Consider the following 22700-nt stretch of genomic DNA (forward strand, 5'->3'; position numbering starts at 1 on the left):
TAATGACTGTGCAGGTACATTGCGCGTCTGACGATGATCATAGTTGCGGTTTCATAACTGTAGTGACGCAATTCGTCATTGTCTAACTCAACATCAGGAAAGTATTTCCTGTTCGTTTATTTCGTTTTATTTCAGCTCAGCTGAATAACAGTGCTAACTTCTACGCCTAAGTTTCCTAGCTGACTGTCTTAATCAATCATCAAATATTTACGAACAAAATATCCGCGTTTCACTGAAAGAAGAAGTTACTGCATCATCAAATTCGCCACAGAGTTTTCCGTGTTTTGCGTTTTTAGTGCGTAATCTTGTATTGTGTTGTATGTCGTAACTCCTTTTCTTACCGTGTCAGTTTACGCAAACAATACTCGAGGAACTAAATATTGCTCAGCAGTTTTAGGTCCGTACCAGATAGGACTGATAGAAGAAATAAGCAGGTCCAAAAAAGACAGTACGTTTCGTTACAGGTTCACTTAGTAAGCGCGACAGCGTCACAGAGATGCTATGCCATCTCCACTGGCAGACGTTGCAAGAGAGGCATTCTGTATCACAGTGTGGTTTACTCTTGCACACCATAGTGTGGAAGAGCTAAACCAAGTCTAGACATAAAACAACTGACATGCAATCGACTCACATACGAAGACCTGTATTAGATAATAGATTAATGTATGAAATTAAGCATAAACAGTGTCGGCGCACCGTCGCAATAGCCATCAGCTACCACGGCACTCTAAACCTGTATATAAAAACTAGATAGAGCATAAATAGAGATATCAATTCACTACAAATAGAATAGAACTTCCTAGGCTAAGCATAGGAGACTCAGGATCAGAGGTTTGAAGATAAATTCCAAGGCGCTCATCCTCAGTCCCCTACGGTGGTGGGACTATCATCTTTTCTTTCCTATCGTCTTCTCTCCTCTTCAGTCTAAACTATTCCATGTACTTCCTTCTTCCAATAAAATTTTAATTTTGTAAAATTTCTGTTAAATCGGTTTTGGGAAAGCTGCCAAAGCAAAAGATATATAAAAAAAAAAAAAAAAAAAACAAGAAAAGACCCGCCTCCACGTGGCGGGACACGGGCAACGGTGCGACAGGATGCGGAAACTGGTGTGAGTTTCGTCAACTACATCAGCATCAGTACACCTGTCGTAGCGGCTAAGTGGTCAAAATAGACCCACCTTAAGCATTTAGGTGGTGGGTCGTAAAATCAGGGCGGCAAGTGAAAAAAAAAAAAAAAAAAAAAAAGTTCCGGGGGCATAAGTTTCTATGAGTCCACAAATATTCATTGTTTCTTCTTATATATATATCTCGCAAAAATATCATGAAGATAACATTAGAGACAATCGACCCCACACAGAGGCTTACCAGCAATCGTTCTTCCCGCAAACCATTCGTAACTTTACATGAAAAGGAGGAGGTGATACTTGTATCTAAAGTGCCCGCCGACACGCATCGTATAGATGTAGATGTAAACTACACACCTAATGACTCGAGAATTAATGATAAGTGTAACAGTTTACTTTCCCTCAGGAAATTTGGTCAATAGTATGGAGTACAATACCCTTATCATATCATTAAAATTATCGAATAACACTTGTCACTACGGTGTTAGACTTTCTAATCTGTTCCAACTATATACAAAAAGAAACAAACGAAAAACTGTGTTCTTTCAGGAAAGTGGACCTTTCGAAACGTTATATTTTTAAAGAAATACGTCCCGGTATTTGTGAGAAGAGCTATTATTCCGCTATTTACCTTTTGCTCTATATTGCGTTCAATCACGTGTTTAAACTATGAAGCTATTAAAAGTTATGTTCATCACTAAATATATTTTACAGTTTCATTGAAACTTTAGTCTCACATTGATGACTATGGTTCGAGACATACAAGAGGAAAACTACACATTATTTGTCAAACAGTTGCACTAAAAATGGACTACATTAACAACAAAAATGGAATATATGAAATGGTTTGTGATTGATCCGAGTAATAAGTTCGACAGGCATCAATACTTTACTTCCGTAAATAAAACTAAATCAGTCGTACGCTCCCTGCGTTTGGCGGTATCTTCTTGTTATAGGCTCGGAAAACACTATAAATGAATGTCACACAAGTCCCATTGAAAGCTATGATTTATTCATCGTCGTGTAATAACAGTACCCAAAACGTACAAGCGGTGGGAGAGTCTAAATTACAAATTGTGGCGTGGGCTCAGAATAAAACCGGTCGAGACAAAGATCCACGCAGCCAGAAGGGGTACATCAAAAGCCTTTCGCTGGGCGATTGTTGCTGGCTCGCGTTTTGCTTTGCTCGCAGAGGGAGAGTCTAATTAAAGGCAGATAAGGTTTCGTCGTTAACTGCTTTCTCGACGAATCCGAGCTCACTTTCCTGAAACCTAGACGCATCTCTCGCTCTCCGGAACGTCTTTGCTGTGCTCTCGGGTCCTTCTTCGGGTTCGAAGTAAACATTGCTTCAGATATACATCGTAGGTAAATACTTCTGCTGTTACACTTCAGACGTTTCCTCTAGATGCCACACAGCAGACTGTAATAGTTATTTAATGGGAGGACACTCAAAGATACGAGCATTTGACCAAAGACCCAGAGAATGAAAATAAGTTGGCAATTATTCTTGTTGCAAAAGTTGCTGAACCTAATTAAAGTTTTAGCACGACTTCTTTTCCAGTTTAAGGTCACATCAATATGCGCATCCTAAAACTTTAAACTTTTTACCCTGTTTACATTTATCGCACTTTAACGCAAGGTGTGGGAAAAAGGTGAACGAGATGTGTTCCTTTTCCTTCAAATTTTGAAGCTAGCCCTCTTGCATAAAACTAGCTAATGACACAAAAATATTATGCACTACTCGTATTTTCTCTGTTGGTGCTTCTCCTATTGGCTTGACAATAATACTGGTATCTCGTACGTTCCGTAAGGTGTAGAGGTTTCTTAAGTACAGTTCGTACCATGAACGGATTTATCTGTTGGTTGAAACAAACTATGATTCTAATGTCCCATCGGCTGTGAAATATGTAAAGAGAGTCAGTTTTTGCTGTTAGAAAATGTTAGACCACGTGACATCCACTGCACTACTATAGCAGTCAGTATCGACGGCGGCCTTTGTCCACAAATGACGATCAGTATTTTAAAGTGTGCAATTACTTCGATTTTTGTCCACTTAGTTTACTATCATTGTCTTTAATAAATATAAAGGTCCAAGACAAACGTCTACGGCTACTCAGTGATTGTCAAACAGCAGTTCACCTCCAACACTAGGAATGTAATTACAAACACTGAAAAAGCAACACTGGTGATGTGAGATTCACAGTTCTTACTTTTAACATTATTAATTACCCATAAAAGAAACTAGACAGCTTGTATAAGTAATGAACTTTAAGTCATACCGAATAATTATTTGAATGTTTGAACTGTGTCCCTACGAGTTTTCCATTTTGTCGCAATAATTTAATTCAGCAACATTTGCCCCTCCGCAGACAGTATTTCGGTGAGATGAGGGCATGTTGGGCGTAAAGTTACTTATCATGAACTGTTCCTTATACACCTGATGGATAACTTATTCGTCACGCTTCTCCAGCTTCCGCTTCTGATGTTTCGTGGTCCCGCATACACACCACGTATTGGGAGAATCCTCAGAACCATACACGGTCTTCTTTGATTTCATACAACGATGTTTAGTGGCTCTGATTGCACAGCGTGCAGGCTTAACACCAGATGGAATTCGTGACCTGAAAATTATGCACAGTACTTCAGTACTAATTATTTGTATATTGATTATGTCCCTAAGCTATGTTATAAAGTTATCCTTCTTAGTGTTGTAATGTTCGTACATTTATAAGCAAGTCTAAGTCTGGCGGGAACAAAAACGTTTTTGTTTTATTTTTGAGTGCATTAAAAAGAAATCAGCGTAAGAACTGGTTACTTAATGGGGCCCCGCAGCAGCTGCTGTAAGATAATTTTTTCCGGCATCCTTCGTTCAACCACGACTGTCGGGTCACGAGGTAAACGGCCGTCACGACTCCAAGTGCCAGTCGAATCTAAGAATCAGGCACGAGGAAAGAACCCACAAGTGATGCACCCATCTGAGTTTTCGTGCTTATAACGACTCTCGGCTACTGTGCGTAGGTGTAAACCTTTTGTTCCGCTGGTGTAATAAGCATGTTCGCCGGCTTTTGATTTGTGGCACTATAAGAGCTAGCTGCAAGTTGATAAAAAGGTTTCGTGTTCTAAAGACTACACTTGCAATGACACTTGTCATTACACTTTTTCATATGTGGAGGAATTTCACCGAACTTTAGTTCTTACTTGGGTACAAAGTGCCACCAGTACACGGAGGCCAGACCTGTGGTAGCCCATTAAAGGTCTGAAGTCAGGGATGTGTCATGTACAGAATCCGTATTACAAGTGAGTTAATTTAGTCTGTGCACATATTTTTTCCCACGTGCAGTGCTACAGTAGCTCTTCGCTCAACTTATCGACATCTGGCGAGTAGGGAGATCACCAAATATGATAGAATGTAGGAAGATATGATTAAGGCATTCACGAATCTACATGTCTGAGAAATACATTATCTTCAGTGAAAATACATTTTCATTATTTAATGTTCCGCTGCAATTCATCAACGAAATAAGTCGTTATATATCCTCTGTCCTGACAAATATGAAACTCTTACTTTTTTGGATTATCGAAAGGGAGACGAAAGCTTGAAACAGGGGCTTCTCTTCTCGATTCGCCACAAGTTTATATGCACGAGAGCGTAAAAGAAGCGCTCAACAGACTCCAGCGGGGGAAGCTACAGCAAGACGATTGTACGTCACAAACGGCACACACTTAAAATTTCAAATGTACGCTTTCCGCAAAGAATCAAGGAACAAGCTACTTCCTCCAGTATGAACATGGCTTATTGAAAGACATTATTCTTTGCAAGGAGGCATACCGACAGCGGCTCTCCACGTACGCAACCCATGAATCGAATATAATGATAGTAAAACGATCCTGGGTATTTGTGTACCCTCTACCACAGACAGTACGGTGTTGTGCGGAGTTCCCACATAGGTATATGTTTCTGGTATAGGCTACCTGCAGCTCAGAAGTTGCTCTTTCTGACAACGCCTCCTAAAAGCAATCATTATATTACTCGCTAATATTCCTACATTATTTCAGTCCCTTGTTGTTACTTTAGTGACTACTGGTCGCATGTAAAGTTTATTTAAGTCTTCTTAATAAGAGAGTAAGTGTAAGGCGCTCCCCCCACCCCTTCCACCTCCCCCCCCCCTTGCCACTCACACGAACACACAAAATATGGATTGAGTTTAAAGTACCACCAGCAGATGAAGACAGAATTACTCTGTATCACACCTAAATCAGTGCTGTATCTGTGTCCTATGCAAACGGCTACGCAATATTATTGTGTACTGCTAGACAGTCACGACGATTAAATATCTTGGTGTAACGTTGCAAAGAAACATGAAATTGAACGAGCACGTAAGGTCGGATGTAGTGAAGGCGAATTGTCGACTTCGAATTATTGGCAGAATTCTCGTTAAGTGTAACGCATCTACAAAGAGACCACGTACAGAAGATCTGTGCGACCCATTCTTGAACACTGCGCGAGTGTTTGGGATCCCCATCAGGTCGGATTAAAGGAAGACATCGAAGCAGTTCTGAGGTGTGCTGTTAGATTTATTACCCGCAGATTCGATCGACACGTGAGCATTACGGAAGTGCTACGTGAAAACATATAGTATTCCGTGGAGATAAGAAGATGGCCTATTCGCAAAACACTACTGAGAAAGTTTTGTGAACCGTCTTTTAGTAAAGACTGTAGAACGGTTATACTGCCACCGATGCACATCATTCGTACGGACCGTGAACGCAAGATAATAGAAATTAGCAGTCGTACGGAAGCATATAGAGGGCCGTTTGTCTTTCTCTCCATTTGCAAGTGGGAGACGAAAGGAAATGACTAATATTGATACAAGGTACCCTCCGCCATGCACCGTACGCTGGTTTGCGGAGTAGGCCCATGTATATAGATGTAGACACGTTATCAACTTACAATTTCTCCTCCATTTCCATTTTTAACATTGCTTTAATGGCTTCTACGCATCTTAAGTTATGATTACCATTGTTGCCTCATCCTCCTACAAAACTTCTTCCCGATTTATCATGTGGTTGTGCATAAAAAGCTAGTTCAACGCTCAAGTAGGCAGCAATATCTCTCCTTTGGGGGAGTCTTGAGTAGGGCTTTGTCAGCCCAGCACCATATTATTGTTTCACATTACGGAGATGCCTGCTGGGTTTCCATTTTTCACAGCGGATTTCTATTGGCCGGAACTATGTATACGAATGGCAGCTGTTAGAGACCACAACAGCGGATGAAGATTCGTAAAAGTTAATGCGTGCTACGCCGCTAAGGAACACGCACCGCCGCGCGGTGTGGCCGCGCGGTTCAAGGCGCTTCAGTCTGGAACCTCGCGACCGCTACGGTCGCAGGTTCGAATCCTGCCTCGGGCATGGATGTGCGTGATGTCCTTAGGTTAGTTAGGTTTAATTAGTTCTAAGTTCTAGGCGACTGATGACCTCAGAAGTTAAGTCGCATAGTGCTCAGAGCCATTTGAACCATTTTTTGAACACGCACCAGTGGCCTGTTATCAACGTCCGGTATCAAGGAGATCAGAGAGAACACAATGCTCCGTACTAGAATACGTTAGTGGCACTCACCATTTAAGCGCACAAACAATACCTGAGATTATATTGCTTACAGAACTTGTACAAAAACCGGAAGGAGTTGGCTAAGGGAAAGATCGACGTGAATCAGTCATTAATGTCTATATCTACATACATAGGCCTACTCCGAAAACCAGCATACGGTGCATGGCCGAGGGTACCTTGTATCGCCACTACTCATTCCCTTCCGTCTAAGTGCATTGTTGTCAGCTATCGTATTCGCGCTGCACTATATGTTCAGTACTGTAACCTCATGGCATAGTATTACAACGATCATTTTAATTCCAAGAAGACAACGCCGAAAGCAGTGACTTTCGGAAACGTATAAATAACAGCATAAAACAGAGTCCGTAAACGTTTTGGTGGGAGGAGAACAGCATGAGACCAGTAACAGGAGATAAGTAAAGATTGGGTTGGGTTGTTTGGGGAAGGCGACCAGACAGCGGGGTCATCGGTCTCATCGGATTAGGGAAGCACGGGGAAGGAAGTCGGCCGTGCCCTTTCAAAGGAACCATCCCGGCATTTGCCTGGAGCGATTTAGGGAAATGACGGAAAACCTAAATCAAGATGGCCGGACGCGGGATTAAACAGTCGTCCTCCCGAATAAGTAAAGAATTGCAATAATAAAACACTACAAAATCTGTCTCATCTATTTCGTTAGTACTTCATCTAATAACATAGAAGCAATGTGGTAATATACAATACCAACTTCATTCCATTTTTAAAGCAAGTACCATAATTTACCTCAAAACAGAAAATACAAGTACATAAAGAAAAGCAGAATGCACTCTCTAGTTGAAGGAGCGTTCTGCAGCGCTATCGAATACCAACATTTAAAAATTAGATTGACAGGAAACACGCAAAATGACTAAGTAGGAGTGGCTAGAGGACAAATGTAGGGATACAGAAAAATATAGGGAAAAGATAGATACAGCCTATAGGAAAATTAAGGAGATGTTTGGAGAAAAGAAATGCAGCTGTATGAATATCAAGAGCTCAGATGGAAAACCAGTTACGAGCAAAGAAGGTGGAAGGAGTATTTAGAATGGCTGGTAGGACATATGATAACGCGAGAAGAATTTGACAGAGCACTGGAAACCTAAGTCGAAAAAAAACCACGGGAGTAGACTACACTCCCCTAGAAGTATTGATATCCTTTGGAGAGCCAGTTATGACTACTCCACTTGGAATGCAAGAGGTATGAGACAAACGAATACCCTCACACTTCAAGAACAATGAGTTTTGTTATACAGGCATAAAAAACTGACGATGGCCAAAGTAAGGAGGATATAAAATGTAGACTGCCCATCGTTAAAAAAAAGCGTTTCTGAAAAAGAGAAATTTGTTGACATCAAAAACAGATTTAATGTTAGGAAGTCTTTTCTGAAGTTACTTGTCTGGAGTATTGCCTTGTATGGAAGTGAAAGATGGGCGATAATCAGTTCACACAAAAAGGGAATACAAGCTTCTGAAATTTGGTACTATCGAAGAATGATGAATATTACATGTGTAGATCACGTAACTAATGAGGAACTACTGAACAGACCTGGCGAGAAAAGGACTTTGTGGCACAAGTTGACTGAAAGAAGGAATCGGTTGCCAAAAGGATGTAGATTGTAATATTTATTCGGCCTGAAAAGGGCTAAACAAAAACTGCAACAACAGTAACAACAACAAAAACATCACCAAAGTCTGCATGGCGGCGCCAGGGTTTAGATACAGTTGCACCGCGGAGCCTAGCTCATTACTTAGCTTCCCTGTACAAGCCGCAAGTTGGTAAAACTACGGATTAAGTTTGCCTCCCGGTACTGAGAAAAATTTTGCGAACAGGTATTGTTCACACACAACGCTCATAGACGTACCACGACTGGTATGTTAATGCTTTGAGAAAATCATTCGCCACACATCAAAAGCAGCTAACTTTGCTCAAGAAGCCAGATTGTTTATCATACATTCTTCTTAAAAGGGGCGTTATTCACTTAATTTCGGTTGTACATACGGAAAGTGCGATGTGGATGACAAATACAGTATAATCTTTTTGGACTTTCGTGGCTCCTTGTTGACGCACTGACTGTTGGCTTCCTTTTCGACATATTCGGTCGACTTTTAATGGGTTTTCTGACGTTTTAATAGCTCGAGTGGCTGGCGTTGTCAAAGATTCACCCCCACCCCACCACCAGCAATGGAGCGTGAACCTTTCTGCAATGTCAGCCACTAGCGCTCGAGAAACGTCAGAAAAATCATTAAAAGTGGGACGAAGATCCACCGTTACCTAAGGGTGCTAGTTTTCCTCCCATTAATTGAAAGTTGACGTTAACTTCGCAAAGTTTGTGAAAACATTATGTGTCAGTTTTTTAGAGAAATCCTAATCATTGTCTAAAAAAGAAAGGTCTCCACAGACTGAAAACAACGAAAAGAATATATATTATGTTGTTGAAGACCTTTTTTACGAATATGGTTGCTTATTCATTTCACAACTGTAATAAAACTTTACTGTGAAAGTCTTTCTATGCAACCATGACGTACACCTAGTGTTCCATACGATAACGCTCATCACCACTATCGTCGTCGTTCCGCTGACAATTAGCAATAGCGGCGCCAGCCAGAGCGCAGCTACAAGAACGTGAGATTCATGACCTTCAGTGCGCAAGCCGCCCTTGGCCGGAGCTAAGACTCGACAATAGCATTAGAAGCTCTCGGGTGGCATGATATTAAATGCCCTGCTCCTGGCTCCTTACATCTTCTTCAGAACAAGTTTTTCCATCTGGTTAATACCCAGTTTTTGTTTACCTTCGTTACGTAACTGACAACATACGTGGCACTCGCTGGAAACTCCATCCCGTCGACGTTGATGTTTTGCGTAACTTTAAAGAACTGGTTAACGCCTTGGCAATTACTCTATCTTTCCCTGTGCTCCAAGCAAAGTGAAAACATTGTAAGAGATAATTCACCGAATAGAAAGCTCTCTGCACGCGTTGTATGATGCCGTTAAATTACGTCACCGTGATTAGTGAAGGCTGTCATTATTTCAGCAGATTTTTAGTTTAGTTTTTTTTCAGGTGGCTGTGTGTGCTGTACAGCTGCATAAAATGAAAGCTTACTCTGTGAACAAATCTGCTGGAAATATTATACCCTTTAAGGACGCTATTTTTACTTTACCGAATGGACAGACTCTCATGCCTAGCGTCATCTTTGGCGAAGCTATTTTCTGTCTTAAACGTATCGAAGATACTGTCAAATACTCCAGGATAGGATGTCTCGTGCGAAAAAACTAAAAAATGTTCTTGTGAAAGTGTTCTGTAAAATCTTTGTTTCCAAGTTTTGTGACTGCTATGCTCATTACGTCAGCTATAGTAGATGTTCGTCCCACTTGCCATTTGTTGCATTTACGAATGGTTCAATCAGCCTCACATTCAGTGTTCCAAGTGCTCACTTCCCATTTAAACGTAGGCTTTTACTCGCTGCCAACGTTAGATTCAACGGCGCTCAGAGACGCCAGGCAAAGTGCGTGGTGCCTCGCATTCTTCCACGAGTCGTGCATAAAGAAATTCTCCATCATTGACAGGTGTTGCGTAAATCAGACTTCGGAGAATCCGACACAAGGATGGAACGGGGGGCACGGAAGACAACGAAGAGTTCCAACTCTACCTCCACAGTGAGTATCGACTGGACGTTCACATTAATTACAAAAATTAACACAAAGAGCTCGGGTTTTCGAATGAGTTAATTCGTCGACGAGATTAACTTATATTCACGTACTCCAAATGGCTCTGACTACTATGGGACTCAACATCTGAGGTCATCAGTCCCCTAGAACTTAGAATCACTTAAACCTAACTAACCTAAGGACATTACACACATCCATGCCCGAGGCAGGATTCGAACCTGTGACCGTAGCGGTCGTGCGGTTCCAGACTAAAACGCTTAGAACCGCTCGGCCACACCGGCCGGCCCGGTGTATGGCATGGTACGTTGAAATACTGGTGGTCAGCCTCTTTCCTGTTCCACTCGCAAATGGAGCGAGAGAAAAACGACTGTGTAAGATTCGGCACGAACTCTGATTTCTCTCATTTTCTTTTCGCGGTCCTTACGCGAGATCCGTGTTGGTGGCAGTATGATCGTTCTGTAGCCTGTCGCAAATACTAGTTCTCTAATCTTTCTCAACAATGTCTCGATAAAAGAACGTCGTCTTCCCCCCGGGGATCCTAATTTGAATTCATGTAGTAATACTCGCGATTTGATCGAACATGCTGGTAACAAATTTATACATGACGATGAGAGTTACACAAAATAAAAATGAGAAGAGCAAATCTTGTGGAACTGTCGCACATTTACGAGGACTTTACTCGGTGCAACAAGTGCATGGCCAGCTCGTCCATCTGCTCTCTAATCTGATACAGTTGCTTTCTTCGTGGGACGGAGAGGGAGATGGGTCATGGGAAAGCCTTTTGTACGAGACGTCTGTCGAGACCTAAGAATTCTCGCACCCTGTGACATTGTTCGAACGACACCGGGCGTTTTAAACCAACTGGCATATTAAAACAGTGCGCTGCATCGGAACTCGAACCCTGAACCTTTACCTTTAGTGAGCAAATGCATTAACGACTGACCTATTCAGGCGGGACTCACGACCCGCCCTCGGAGCTTTAGTTCTGCCAGTACACTAAACGGGTACGACAGAACAGAGACATCATGCCTGCATAAAAGCTGGGACAAAAGCTGTCGCGAGTGTGGCATCATGTGCAAATTGTGCATGCAAATAAAGTTATCACAAAAATGTGTGTAGTTGTCTTTTTATCATCGTCATAGACCAACGACAAAGGTGGAATTTTTAAGTTTTGCTTGAAACTTTCGACTCAGCCGTTGTCAGAGTCCCGTTTATAAACGGACACAGTTGTCCTTCACCATCTCTGAAAATTTCTATTGTCATCACTGAATACCTTGCAAACTAATACACAAAAGTGATGAAGAACGAAAGCTACTAAAGTTATTCGCAATTGCGAATTCTTTTGACATCATCTGTATTAGCTCCGGAAATACTACCTATTGGTGACACATGAAAATTTTTGCGGGATCGGGACTCGAACCCTGATTTCCTGCTTACTGTTAGTGGTTGTCTTATCCACTCGGCTATCCGTGCACGCTCTCCGGTCGGAGCCAAACCTCCATACGCCAAACTATCTACGCCGCTGCTGTTAGTAATATTACATGGATTCTAGCAACAGGGTTAATAAGACAATCGTGCTTGACACTGGTATTATTATTGTCATTCTGACCGTCTAGGTTTGTAATACTTATTGTACAATATCTGTTCCTTCACACACATCTCATTAGCCCTGATGCGGGGACCAAAGTAACATTGGGAGCTGTAGGGTCGTAGACAGTGGGAAATACGGAAGTTTGGGTCAGTCCGGGAAGTGTGCACGGATAGCCGAGCTGGTGATGGCGACTGCACGCGATAGCGGGTAATCAGGGTTCGAATCCCGGCCCGGCGCAAATTTTCATGTGTCACCAGTAGGTAATATTTCCATATCGAATGCAGTTGATGCCAAAGTATTTGTCAGTTGCAAATAAATTTCGTAATACTAATACAGCTGCAGATTGACTCCATTGTCTGTACCTCGATGAATTCATGGTTCAAAAGTTTCAGATGGCTCTGAGCACTATGTGACTGAGGTCATCAGTCCCCTAGAACTTAGAACTACTTAAACCTAACTAACCTAAGGACATTACACACATCCATGCCCGAGGCAGGATTCGAACCTGCGACCGTAGCGGTCGCGCGGTTCCAGACTGAAGCCCCTAGAACCGCTCGGCCACACCAGCCGGCGCAGAAATTCATGCAGGCTTGTCTGAAGGAAAATACATTGTTCAATAAGAAAAACTAGCTCTTCCACCTACAACTATTTAACGTGCCTAAACTGCGCTATATTTTCGTGGAAGTCCTTCTCTCTTTTCTAGCGCTTATCCGTAGTACGGCACCCGCTGTTTTCACAGTTTGGAAGAGTTATTTTCATTTAGGTTTGTAGCCGGATGTCTTCCTCTCGCCACAGTTGTCACTTAACCTAAAGGGGAGAAGTCGTATGCGCCAAGTCTCTGAAACGTGTAAACATCTGCTGTGTGTGCTATCGTATTTTAGCCGCTTGTGAATCTCATTTTCTGAGACCGACGTTGTGGATCATCCCTGAATGTGCCTAAAACCACACATAAGGTGGCCGCCTATCTGCTCTTCTGAAAATTCAGTAGGCGGATAACAGAAGATGCTAGAAGAGGGGACACTTCCCCTGCGTATTCAGTACAGAATATGACTGGAGCTCCGTCAGATCCCGTGGTCTTAGCGCTATCCAGCGATTTAAGCTGAATTTCATTTCGCACTCACTTATTATTTTAATTACTATTTTTGCATCTGGGCGACGGTCGAACATAGGAACTGCTGTGTGATCATCCTCGGTGAAACAATTTAAGAAGGCAAAAATAAGTTTTATTTCTTTTATCTTATCAGTTTTTTTTCTGTTCAGCATGTTTGTCTCTGTAGCTCTCGATTCATTTGTTTCCGGACCAGTACGCCCAGTGTCAAACTGAAACAAATGCCCTTCTTAGCAATACCCGGAGATTTGTACTGGAAACGTACTGCATATCTGCAGCACCTCTTACATATGATAAAGACGAGGTAGCAAGAGCGCGCAAGGCGCCAGCTGGTGCCGGAGCGCAGGTCAGGAGGAAGAACCCGTTTCCGCGGCGCCCTTGGTGCTCGTCTTTCTGGAAGGTGTTACGTAAGGGCGCGCCTTTACGCCATCTGCCGCCTGCACATTGGGACGCGCTCACCATTCACCACTCACTTCGCCCTCCTCTGTTGCAGGACATGGGTTTCAAGAAGCCGGACAAGGACCCAGCGTCGGTGCGCTGGCCGCAGTACCTGGCCGCCATCATTGGTGAGTGTCTCTCCTTGCGCACGGAACGACTGCGTCCCTAATGCTACCTTTTACGACGGCAATCAAAAAGTTTTAATTATCACTTCGAAAAAATAAAGTTACGCAATTAATTTTGTCCTCTGTTTGAAAGCAAAATCTCGGCAGTCCTGGTGCAGCCTCTGTTCCACAGTACCGCAGCGCGTCGCTTGAGGAAAAAGAAATGGCGCAACGCATTGATAAAGTAGAGTATCGTGAGGTAATTGGTTTGCCACAGCGCTGGAAATGCTGAATCTGCTAGTGAAAAAGAATTACCGCACGATGTTCCGCATTGTACATAGGCTGTACCATTTTGTTTTGACGGATCTAGAGACATGCTGTGGTACAGTGGATTTCATTGGGTACCAGAACGCCTGACATGTGCCTGCAACCAAACAAAAAATTAATCTCGCAACTTTATTTTTAAGAGGTGGCAGATAAAATTTCAGGACTACCACTCGTATTTATCTATTTATTTATCCTGGCAACCTCAGGGAAATCTGGCCCTCTCTTACAGATAATCAGGCATTCTACTTATTTTACGAAACATTTATCACGACACATATTTTATAAGACGTCCTACATCAAATATGGACTTCAACACTTAGAAATAACAATGAAATATATGTTGGCAAAAATATTACGTACAGCTGAAAAAGCTTATATTAGTTACTGAAAAGTAGACTAAAAAAGACAAATTAGAGACCGCCGGACTTGAGAGAATGGGAGAGGTAGAGAAAGATAAATGTGAAAGAACAAGTAATGAAAACAGGGTGAAGAAAGCGACGTTACAGCTTTAGAAATGAAAAGAGAAAGAAACGAAGTGCGAGAAAATGGGAACATTTTATTTACTGTCTCATAGAGGAAAACAGGGCCCAGACGCTAATTCTTTTAGGAAAAGTTGTGAGATAGGCAGGATGCATTGATTCAGCCTCTTACTGAAAGCAAAAGGGCAGTTTCAAAATAAATGTTGTCTCTGCAGCGAAATTTGCACTAATTTGAAACTTTCTAACACATTAAAACTATCTGCCGAATCGGGATTCGAACCTGGAACCTTTTCCCATGCCCGCAAAAATTCATTATGGTAACAGTCCTTCAGGCTGTGGCAAATAACATCTCCGCATTATTCTTTCTTTGAGGAGTGCTGTTCCCCAAGGCACATCCAGGATATCACATAAGCGATATCCTGTTTTGCTATTGTTATTGAATTGTATGTACTGTATCGCTGAACCCAAGCACTGGGGTGCATGAGCAGTGAGGTGCCGATGATGTAGGCAGAGCGTATGGTAGTCAGGAAACTTGTTTGGCGGAAACATCTTAAGTGGACGTATGAAGCACTGACATGGTTATATAGACGGATTTACAAAAAAATGGTTCAAATGGCTCTGAGCACTATGGGACTTAACTTCTAAGGTCATCAGTCCCCCAGGACTTAGAACTACTTATACCTAACTAACCTATAGGACATCACACACATCCATGCCCGATGCAGGATTCGAACCTGCGACCGTAGCGGACGCGCGGTTCCAGACTGTAGCGCCTAGAACCGCTCGGCCACTCCGGCCGGCACTGATTTACAGATGTCACGCACGCAATCATTCATGGTTCGTTCTAACCGTACAAAATTTAACATCATGTTTCACTATTATTGAATTAAAGGAGATCTGTGTTACCTCGTTATTCTAGTTTTCTGAAGTAGATGTGATTCTTCTCACAGAGGTACCACATAATTAACGTTACAGCCTCAGCTGACACATAGTAGCAGATTCAGTAGAATTCCCAGAGTTAGAAAAGAACAATACTCGCACAAGCACAATGGAAGTCTTACTGTTACACAAAGTGCGAAGTACGTACGTACGCCATGTCAGGCCAAAAGATACAGTACATGACTGTTCTCATTACTAAAGAGCTAGGTGTCGTGGCGTATTAGTTCGCGACTCTTTTACGACCCTGAACGGATCACCGAAATCAAATGGTTCAAATGGCTCTGAGCACTATGGGACTCAACTGCTGTGGTCATAAGTCCCCTAGAACTTAGAACTACTTAAACCTAACTAACCTAAGGACAGCACACAACACCCAGCCATCACGAGGCAGAGAAAATCCCTGACCCCGCCGGGAATCGAACCCGGGAACCCGGGCGTGGGAAGCGACATCACCGAAATCGATCAAGTGTGTGGCCATAGACGAGCAATGGAGTGCAGCTGTGTCTTGCCTTCCATGAGAGTGCCACATTTAATTCATAATATGATGCTAGGCATAAATAGGTGTTGTATACAAAGACAGATGCAACTTCAAGTCAGTCTGTCAGGTCATGTGGATGCAGTACGAGACAACAAAGAGAACCATTCTGGAAGACCTTCGATTAAAATATAAGAAAGAAAACAGTTGACATAACAAACAGTTAATTCTACGATTTTCGTACTCACTGTATTACTTATGTATGACACAACCCCTCGCCGTCCGTTAAAAGACTCGATGTTCGGCTGGATCGGTTTCATTACCTGAAATCATAGAGAAAGTACATCAGATAAAGTAACATTAAAATAAAAATACATTACTTACAATCTCATTTATTTTGATAAATTTTAGTCTCACAACATTCTAAAGAGTTCAGAACATTTCCCAGAAAATTAAAGGCACGGAACCGACATTAATTCATCTCGTCAAATGCCGCCTATGACGCACAGAATTTGTAGATGGTCAATGTATGCCTAAGAACAGTTATCATTGTTATCATATTGTGTGATAGTGTCTAAGAAAAAATAAGTATATATATTCTTTTCTAGCTTTTAACCAGCACCATCTCCTGTAAGAATGGTGGACACTTTTTCGTACACCCTATTTATTGTGCAGCTGTAAGCACAAGCTGTAAACAATTCTGGCCCGAACACTTTTTTCGCAGAGTACATATTATTTTATTACTTACGGAGTATATTGTTTTACATGTATCCGTGATGTTCTGCTGACGAAACTCTGCTTTTACCTGTATCGCTAAGCAATTTGTAAGCTCTGCTGTTAAGATTTCTTAGTTGTGTAGTTTTTGAGCTAAGCTGACAAGAATCGTTGGTTAAGTAGACAGAAGAACCGCTTCACCAGGAGACATTACTGTAAGTAATTAAATATGTGTATTCGATAAGAAAACGTCAACGCCTTTTTGTAGCTTATAAGTAGAGTGGCACTATATGTAAACAATAATGCTATATTTAAGTAACACTAAAATCACTAGAGAAAATCGTAGTTCCCTCCCCCTCCTCCCACTTAAAAGAGCAAAATGGTCGATCTGTAGTGCTGTACGCAGACTGTGTACATCTAGAACTATGCGATGATCGATGATGTGACCCCCCACAACTCGTGTCACTCATGGCAGTAAAGTGGTGTGTACGTGCCAGCCAGTCTTTTGTATGGTAACAGCGTTATAAGATGCGTTGACGTGGCAGAATGACAGAAATGAGGTATCGTGTTCGGACATGACCATAGTCACGCAGTAAATGACATCCCCCGATTTGTTGGGGTATCGACGCGAAATGTCCATTTTGATAGGTTTCCGTCCAACACTGTGGACGGAAACGCATATAATGGGCATCTGAAGTCGCGAACCACACGAAAGGCGATCGGTCACAGATGCACATTAAGCTGCACATGTTCAGAGGGCCAAAAGACACAGAAATTTTAGAGCAGCTGATTGGAGGCGTGTAGTGTGGTCCGAAGAGTTACGATCTTACCTCTTTTCAAATGACGTAAGACGACGAGTGCACCAACAGCCTAATAATATTTCTCAACCTGCAGTGTGCAGAAGATATAGTAGTTCTGCAACGCTTTAGGTGTGTTTTATGTTCCAAGACTTGAGATCACTCATTCAGCTTACAGTGAACCAGAGCAAGGATGTTTATTTCAGCATTATCAGTCGCCAAATGTTGCCCTTTCTTCTGTCTCTTTACGATGTGTAAGTGTGTCGTGGACACTCCCGTCTTCCAATTTGACAACATGTGTGTTCAGAGGGTTCGACGAACACTCAGACGTAACTAGACTGGCCCTCTAAATTATCCGATCACAGTCTCATAGAAAATGTCTGGGACAATTTCGAACAGCGACTGAAACATTTTAATCAACACCAACGCAATTTCGTAGCTCTTCAAGATCTTATTAATAATTAGAGTCTTTAGCAGGACATTTCATACATAAGTTACTTGCGGGCACCCTTCCTCGGCAAATATAAGCCTGTATCAAAGCTAGAGGCGGTATTAGCGTGACGTCTCCTAGGGGGTAGTTATTTTTTGTATGATTTTCTTAGCTGTGTATTTCAGGCCATCGAAGGGGCCTCAGAAAGCTGAGACGTAATTCGTCTGGCACAACGTAAACTGCATCTACTGAGCTGCACATAGACATTACCTAAAAATTGCTAATGTAGTATAAGTAATGGTTTATGCATCCCTGATGATGATCTACCGTGGAATGACTTTGGTGCAGTGTGAGAATGGCGAGCGTGGGTGTGTTTTGTGCGAGTGCTGTGGCGCGCTGGCAGGCTTCCAGCGCCAGCGGCCGGAGAATCGATGTGGTGGCGACTCAGGTGGCTGGTGTTGCAGGCACCATCGGCGGCCTGTGCAGCGGCAACCACCTGGGCTGGACATCGCCCACGCTGCCCTCCATCACCAAGCCCAACGGCAACGCCACCTCACTGCTCAGCTCCGCACAGTAAGTATAACTCGCTACTTCTCTCCGCAACATCACTTGACTGTGCGCTACTGTCAGTGCAATCATCTGCATGTCTTGTTTTGACGGCATTCACACAAGCATCTGGAAGAAATGCGGGGAGGGGGGGGTCAGCTGGTCTCCAACATTGGTAGTTAATCTATTCTCACTGCGCTAACTTGTATTATAGTATTGGGTTTCATGGTTTTGTGTCTACTTAGTGTTAGTTTTCGTTATGCCTTATGCTGGCCAAAGAAATATCCTATACCGTGCATAAATAAGAACATAAATTGATAAAACAGTTTCCATTAAATAGCCTTTCTTTCATACTGAAAAAGTTAACTCTATTGAAGGACGAAAAAAGTTATTTTTGATGTTATTTAGTACGGTTATTCAGTACTAGCAAACGTGGAAATGCTTCACGATTGCTTCTGTCTGTCCATCTCCTCCTCTCCTTCTGTCTGTTCTTCTTCGTCTCCCCCTATCTCTCTTCACCTCCTCCTCCTCTCTCTGTCCATCTCCTCCTTCCCCCTGTCTTTGTCCATTTCCTCCTTTCCCTCTCTGTTCATTTTCTCTCTGACTGGGAACTGAAGTCGCTTAAAGTAAACGGGAAAAATTGCTTAGGGTAATTGGAATATGAAGAATGAGACACCACTCCTGCTGTTGGATCTGTGAGAATAGTAGCGACGTCACAGTATTTCGCATAGTTTTGATCTGCAAACGGGTAGAGGAAGAAAACAAAACAGTACACAGTTGTGTACACAATTTTTGTTTAAAATTATATACAGTGAAAAACAATGCTATAGAGGAGAAACAGTTTATTTAATGGCTAAAATGCCCGGCTATCGTAGTTAGCTAAATGAAATCGCACATTTTCACAGCATAACACAGAATTTTCTGTATCGCAGTCAGTGTTAACAAAAAACCTGTACAGTGTTGTTTAAAAATATGTAGCCTATGTCTGAATAGTTGTTAGAGTACCGCGCAAAAATTTCAAGTAAATCTCTCAGGAACTTTTCGAGATTTTTGATAAAAAAAAAAAAGCTCGAAGCGGGGGGGGGGGGGGGATTCTGGGCGATGGGAGCGGTGGAAAGGGCGAGGGAGTTTGACCATAATGGTAGCTACTGCGTATGACACTGTATGGTACTCCGTTCTTACTGAACACTACGTCCAACTCAGTATAGACTGTTGCAGTCTTTTCCACCTTGAAATGCAGTGCGACACTGCACTGAATCAATAGACTGCGTCATTTTGCTGTGACTCCTACAGCAGCGTGTTAAGCTACTGCGACAACAAGATTTCAGTGTGTAAGAGGACTGCAGCCTTGTATAGGCAAAGAAACAAAGCAATTATGATGTAGGTTTGTTTTTCGATAGAATAATTGAAATTTTATGACTACCGCCTGTAATGTAGAACCAATTTCGACCATTTTTAGAAGAGAACTCTTACATTCTTCTATTATTTGAATCTCGAGCTTCACAAGAGTATTTATACACTGACATTGATACTCTGCAAGTCACCTTACGATCTGTATTCGAGGGGTGCTTTGCATACCGCTGTCACTTCTCTTCATTCCCATTTTAATCCCGAGCGATCAGCGGCAAGATCGATCGTTGGTAAGCCTCCGTGTCAGCTCGAATCTCTCTGATTTCACCTTCGATATTTTTTCACGAGATATACGTGGGAGGAAGTAATATATTCGGTCAATCCTCCAGGAATTTACTGTCTCGGAACTTCAGCTTAAAACCACGCCGCGATGGACATCGCCGTTCTTGTAGCGTGTGCCACTGGAGTTAGAGAAGCATCTCCGTGATGCTTCCGTGCTTACAAAATGAACTTGTGGCGAAACACACTACATTTCTTTAAATCTTCCCATTTCCTCTATCAATCCCATCTACTAACGATTCCAGACTAAGAAGCAGCATCGATCGCAAGAGGGTTTTGTAATCGACCTTCTTCGCGGGTCTGAAGATTCTTTCAGTGAATCTCAATTTGGAAACTGCCTTACCCGCGATTAGTTTTACGTCTTCGTTCCATTTTAAGTCGTTCTGCACGCATATCCCCGAAATTTTAAAGGACGTGACAGGTTCCAGTGAATGTTCTGTAATCGTGAAATCGTACGAGAATGAGCCTTTGTGCCTATCTATTAGTAGTACGCCCAGAACTGCTAACTAAATAGAACCACCAGGAACGAAGAACTGGCACCTGTAGCTGAGTGGAGGTTCAAGTAGTGATAGAGGAAAGCTACGAAGGGGTCGTGTAAGGCCAGTAAGGTCTGGTTTTCTGGTGGGAAGAAGTATGTCTTGGACACGCTGTTGCTTTGGCTGACCAAATGTTGCGCTTCAAAAACCACACACACACACACACACACACACACACACACACACACACACACACACACACACACAGAGAGAGAGAGAGAGAGAGAGAGAGAGAGAGAGAGAGAGAGTGATTTGTTGTGTGTGCAGCGCACAGGCGGCGGAGCACGGGCAGGAGCTGGTGACAACGGCGGAGGCGGCGTGGATCGCGTCGATGCTGCCCCTCGGGGCAACGCTGGGATCGCTGCTGGTGGCGCTCTTCCTCGTGGAGTCTCTGGGACGGAAGGGCTGCATCCTCGCCATGGGCGCCCTCTTCACCGCCAGCTGGCTGCTCATCGGCCTCGCTCAGCTCACCAGATACCCAGTAAGTACACCACTTGCCTAACGGACGGGAGTAACCCTTGATCTAGGGGTAGCGTCTTTGACTAGTAATCAAAACGTCCTGCGTCCTGGTTTCGTACTCAGCCAGCCAGTCGGCCCAGCACTGTAGCTGAGCATGTTCGGTTAGGGAACTCCCCTCCACCTCCCCCCTGCATAGCAAAAATTTGAGTGAAATTCTTATCTATAGAAGTGGAAAGATATTGTGCGACACCCGCAAAGAACCACTGATAACATAAAGACGAAGGACCAGATCGAAATTAAAAGGGCAAAAGAAAAAAAAGTCGTAAAGTGTGTGCTTGGAAACCGAGAGGTCACGGAATCGAATCCCGTCGGACCACGGAAATTTTCATTCTGTCTTTAATCTACCCTTCATCTGTCAACGATATGAAAGGCCGCGAGGAGCGATACGTGTGTTTCGAACTGCACGTTAAACTGAAAGTCCACTTTTGCTGTGTGAATTACTGGCGTATATTGCACCTGACCACTGACCCACACTAAATTATTATTAGCTACACGAACTGTCATCTGGGGCTCGTGATACAAAGACCAACCCGTTTTCGAAACGTCATTAATCACCGAAATACAGATGTTGACTTACTTTTAATGAAAGAATAGTTCTTACAATAAAGTAAAAACAACACTGAGCATTGTTATTAGTGCTATAAATTAAAAACAAATGGCGGCGTTACCGTCGTCAGACGTCTAATGACGACTGAAATTGCATACAACACATAACGTACATGTGATGTTGGCTGATTTACGTTGGGGCGATAACTATTCGGGGTGGTGGGGCAAGAGACGATGTAACAAAATTTCTGAGAAAAAGCGGTCTTCACATACAGACACACAGTCAATCAGATAACATATGACAAAGTATTTTTTTCGTGTGACATATTTATAAATTAACGATTTTCAGTTTTTTCCTTTATTTCTACACTGGAATCTTGCTGCTCGCCAAATTTCTCGATTGTAGGTCAGCGGTAAGTACCTTGTAGGTTCTGATGTGTGAGTTTGCGAATGACAAAAAAAAAAAAAGCTCTGAGCACTATGGGACTTAACTGCTGCGGTCATAAGTCCCCTAGAACTTAGAACTACGTAAACCTAACTAACCTAAGGACATCACACACATCCATGCCCGAGGCAGGATTCGAACCTGCGACCGTGGCGGTCACGCGGCTCCAGGAATGACAAAGTGTGTGACATAGATAACCGTAGCTTTTGATTTCCTTGACTTAGAAGCGTTCATTAATTACACTGCCAAGACACCGTAGAGCTTAGCATGTGACGCAAACTTGATACGTCTATCTTTTCCTGAGAAAAAAGTGTTTCAACATTCGGACCGAGGGACTGACAACAAGCTGATCTAATAACGGTTCCGTTTCTACCGATACAGGTAGTGAACCCTATAAAAGAATATTTTATTGTAATTGGACCAAAGAATGATTAAAACAATGTAAACAACTTCCTAAGATAAGAAATGCATTATTTTGCGTTAGTTACATTGAAGTTCCTGCGTCATTTTTATAGCACTGTTGACTGCTTTCCAAGAAGTGCATGCTTCGCCGAATGGCAGGCAAGATATATACATCTACATCTACATCCATACTCCGCAAGCCA

At 42.7% G+C, this 22700-nt stretch overlaps 1 protein-coding gene across 1 annotated transcript in view; it reads left to right on the forward strand.

Annotated features, from left to right (window-relative positions):
* Positions 1 to 22700, forward strand: part of LOC126249590 (facilitated trehalose transporter Tret1-like) — a 288234-nt gene that overhangs the window by 248935 nt on the left and 16599 nt on the right. Inside the window, exons 3-5 of the mRNA XM_049951254.1 lie at positions 13605 to 13677; positions 18279 to 18387; positions 20853 to 21066. Coding sequence (XP_049807211.1) covers positions 13605 to 13677; positions 18279 to 18387; positions 20853 to 21066 — 396 coding nt within the window. The remainder of the gene's footprint in view (positions 1 to 13604; positions 13678 to 18278; positions 18388 to 20852; positions 21067 to 22700) is intronic.

The sequence above is a fragment of the Schistocerca nitens genome, chromosome 3 (genome assembly GCF_023898315.1).
Source record: "Schistocerca nitens isolate TAMUIC-IGC-003100 chromosome 3, iqSchNite1.1, whole genome shotgun sequence".
NCBI classification, from domain to species: domain Eukaryota; kingdom Metazoa; phylum Arthropoda; class Insecta; order Orthoptera; family Acrididae; genus Schistocerca; species Schistocerca nitens.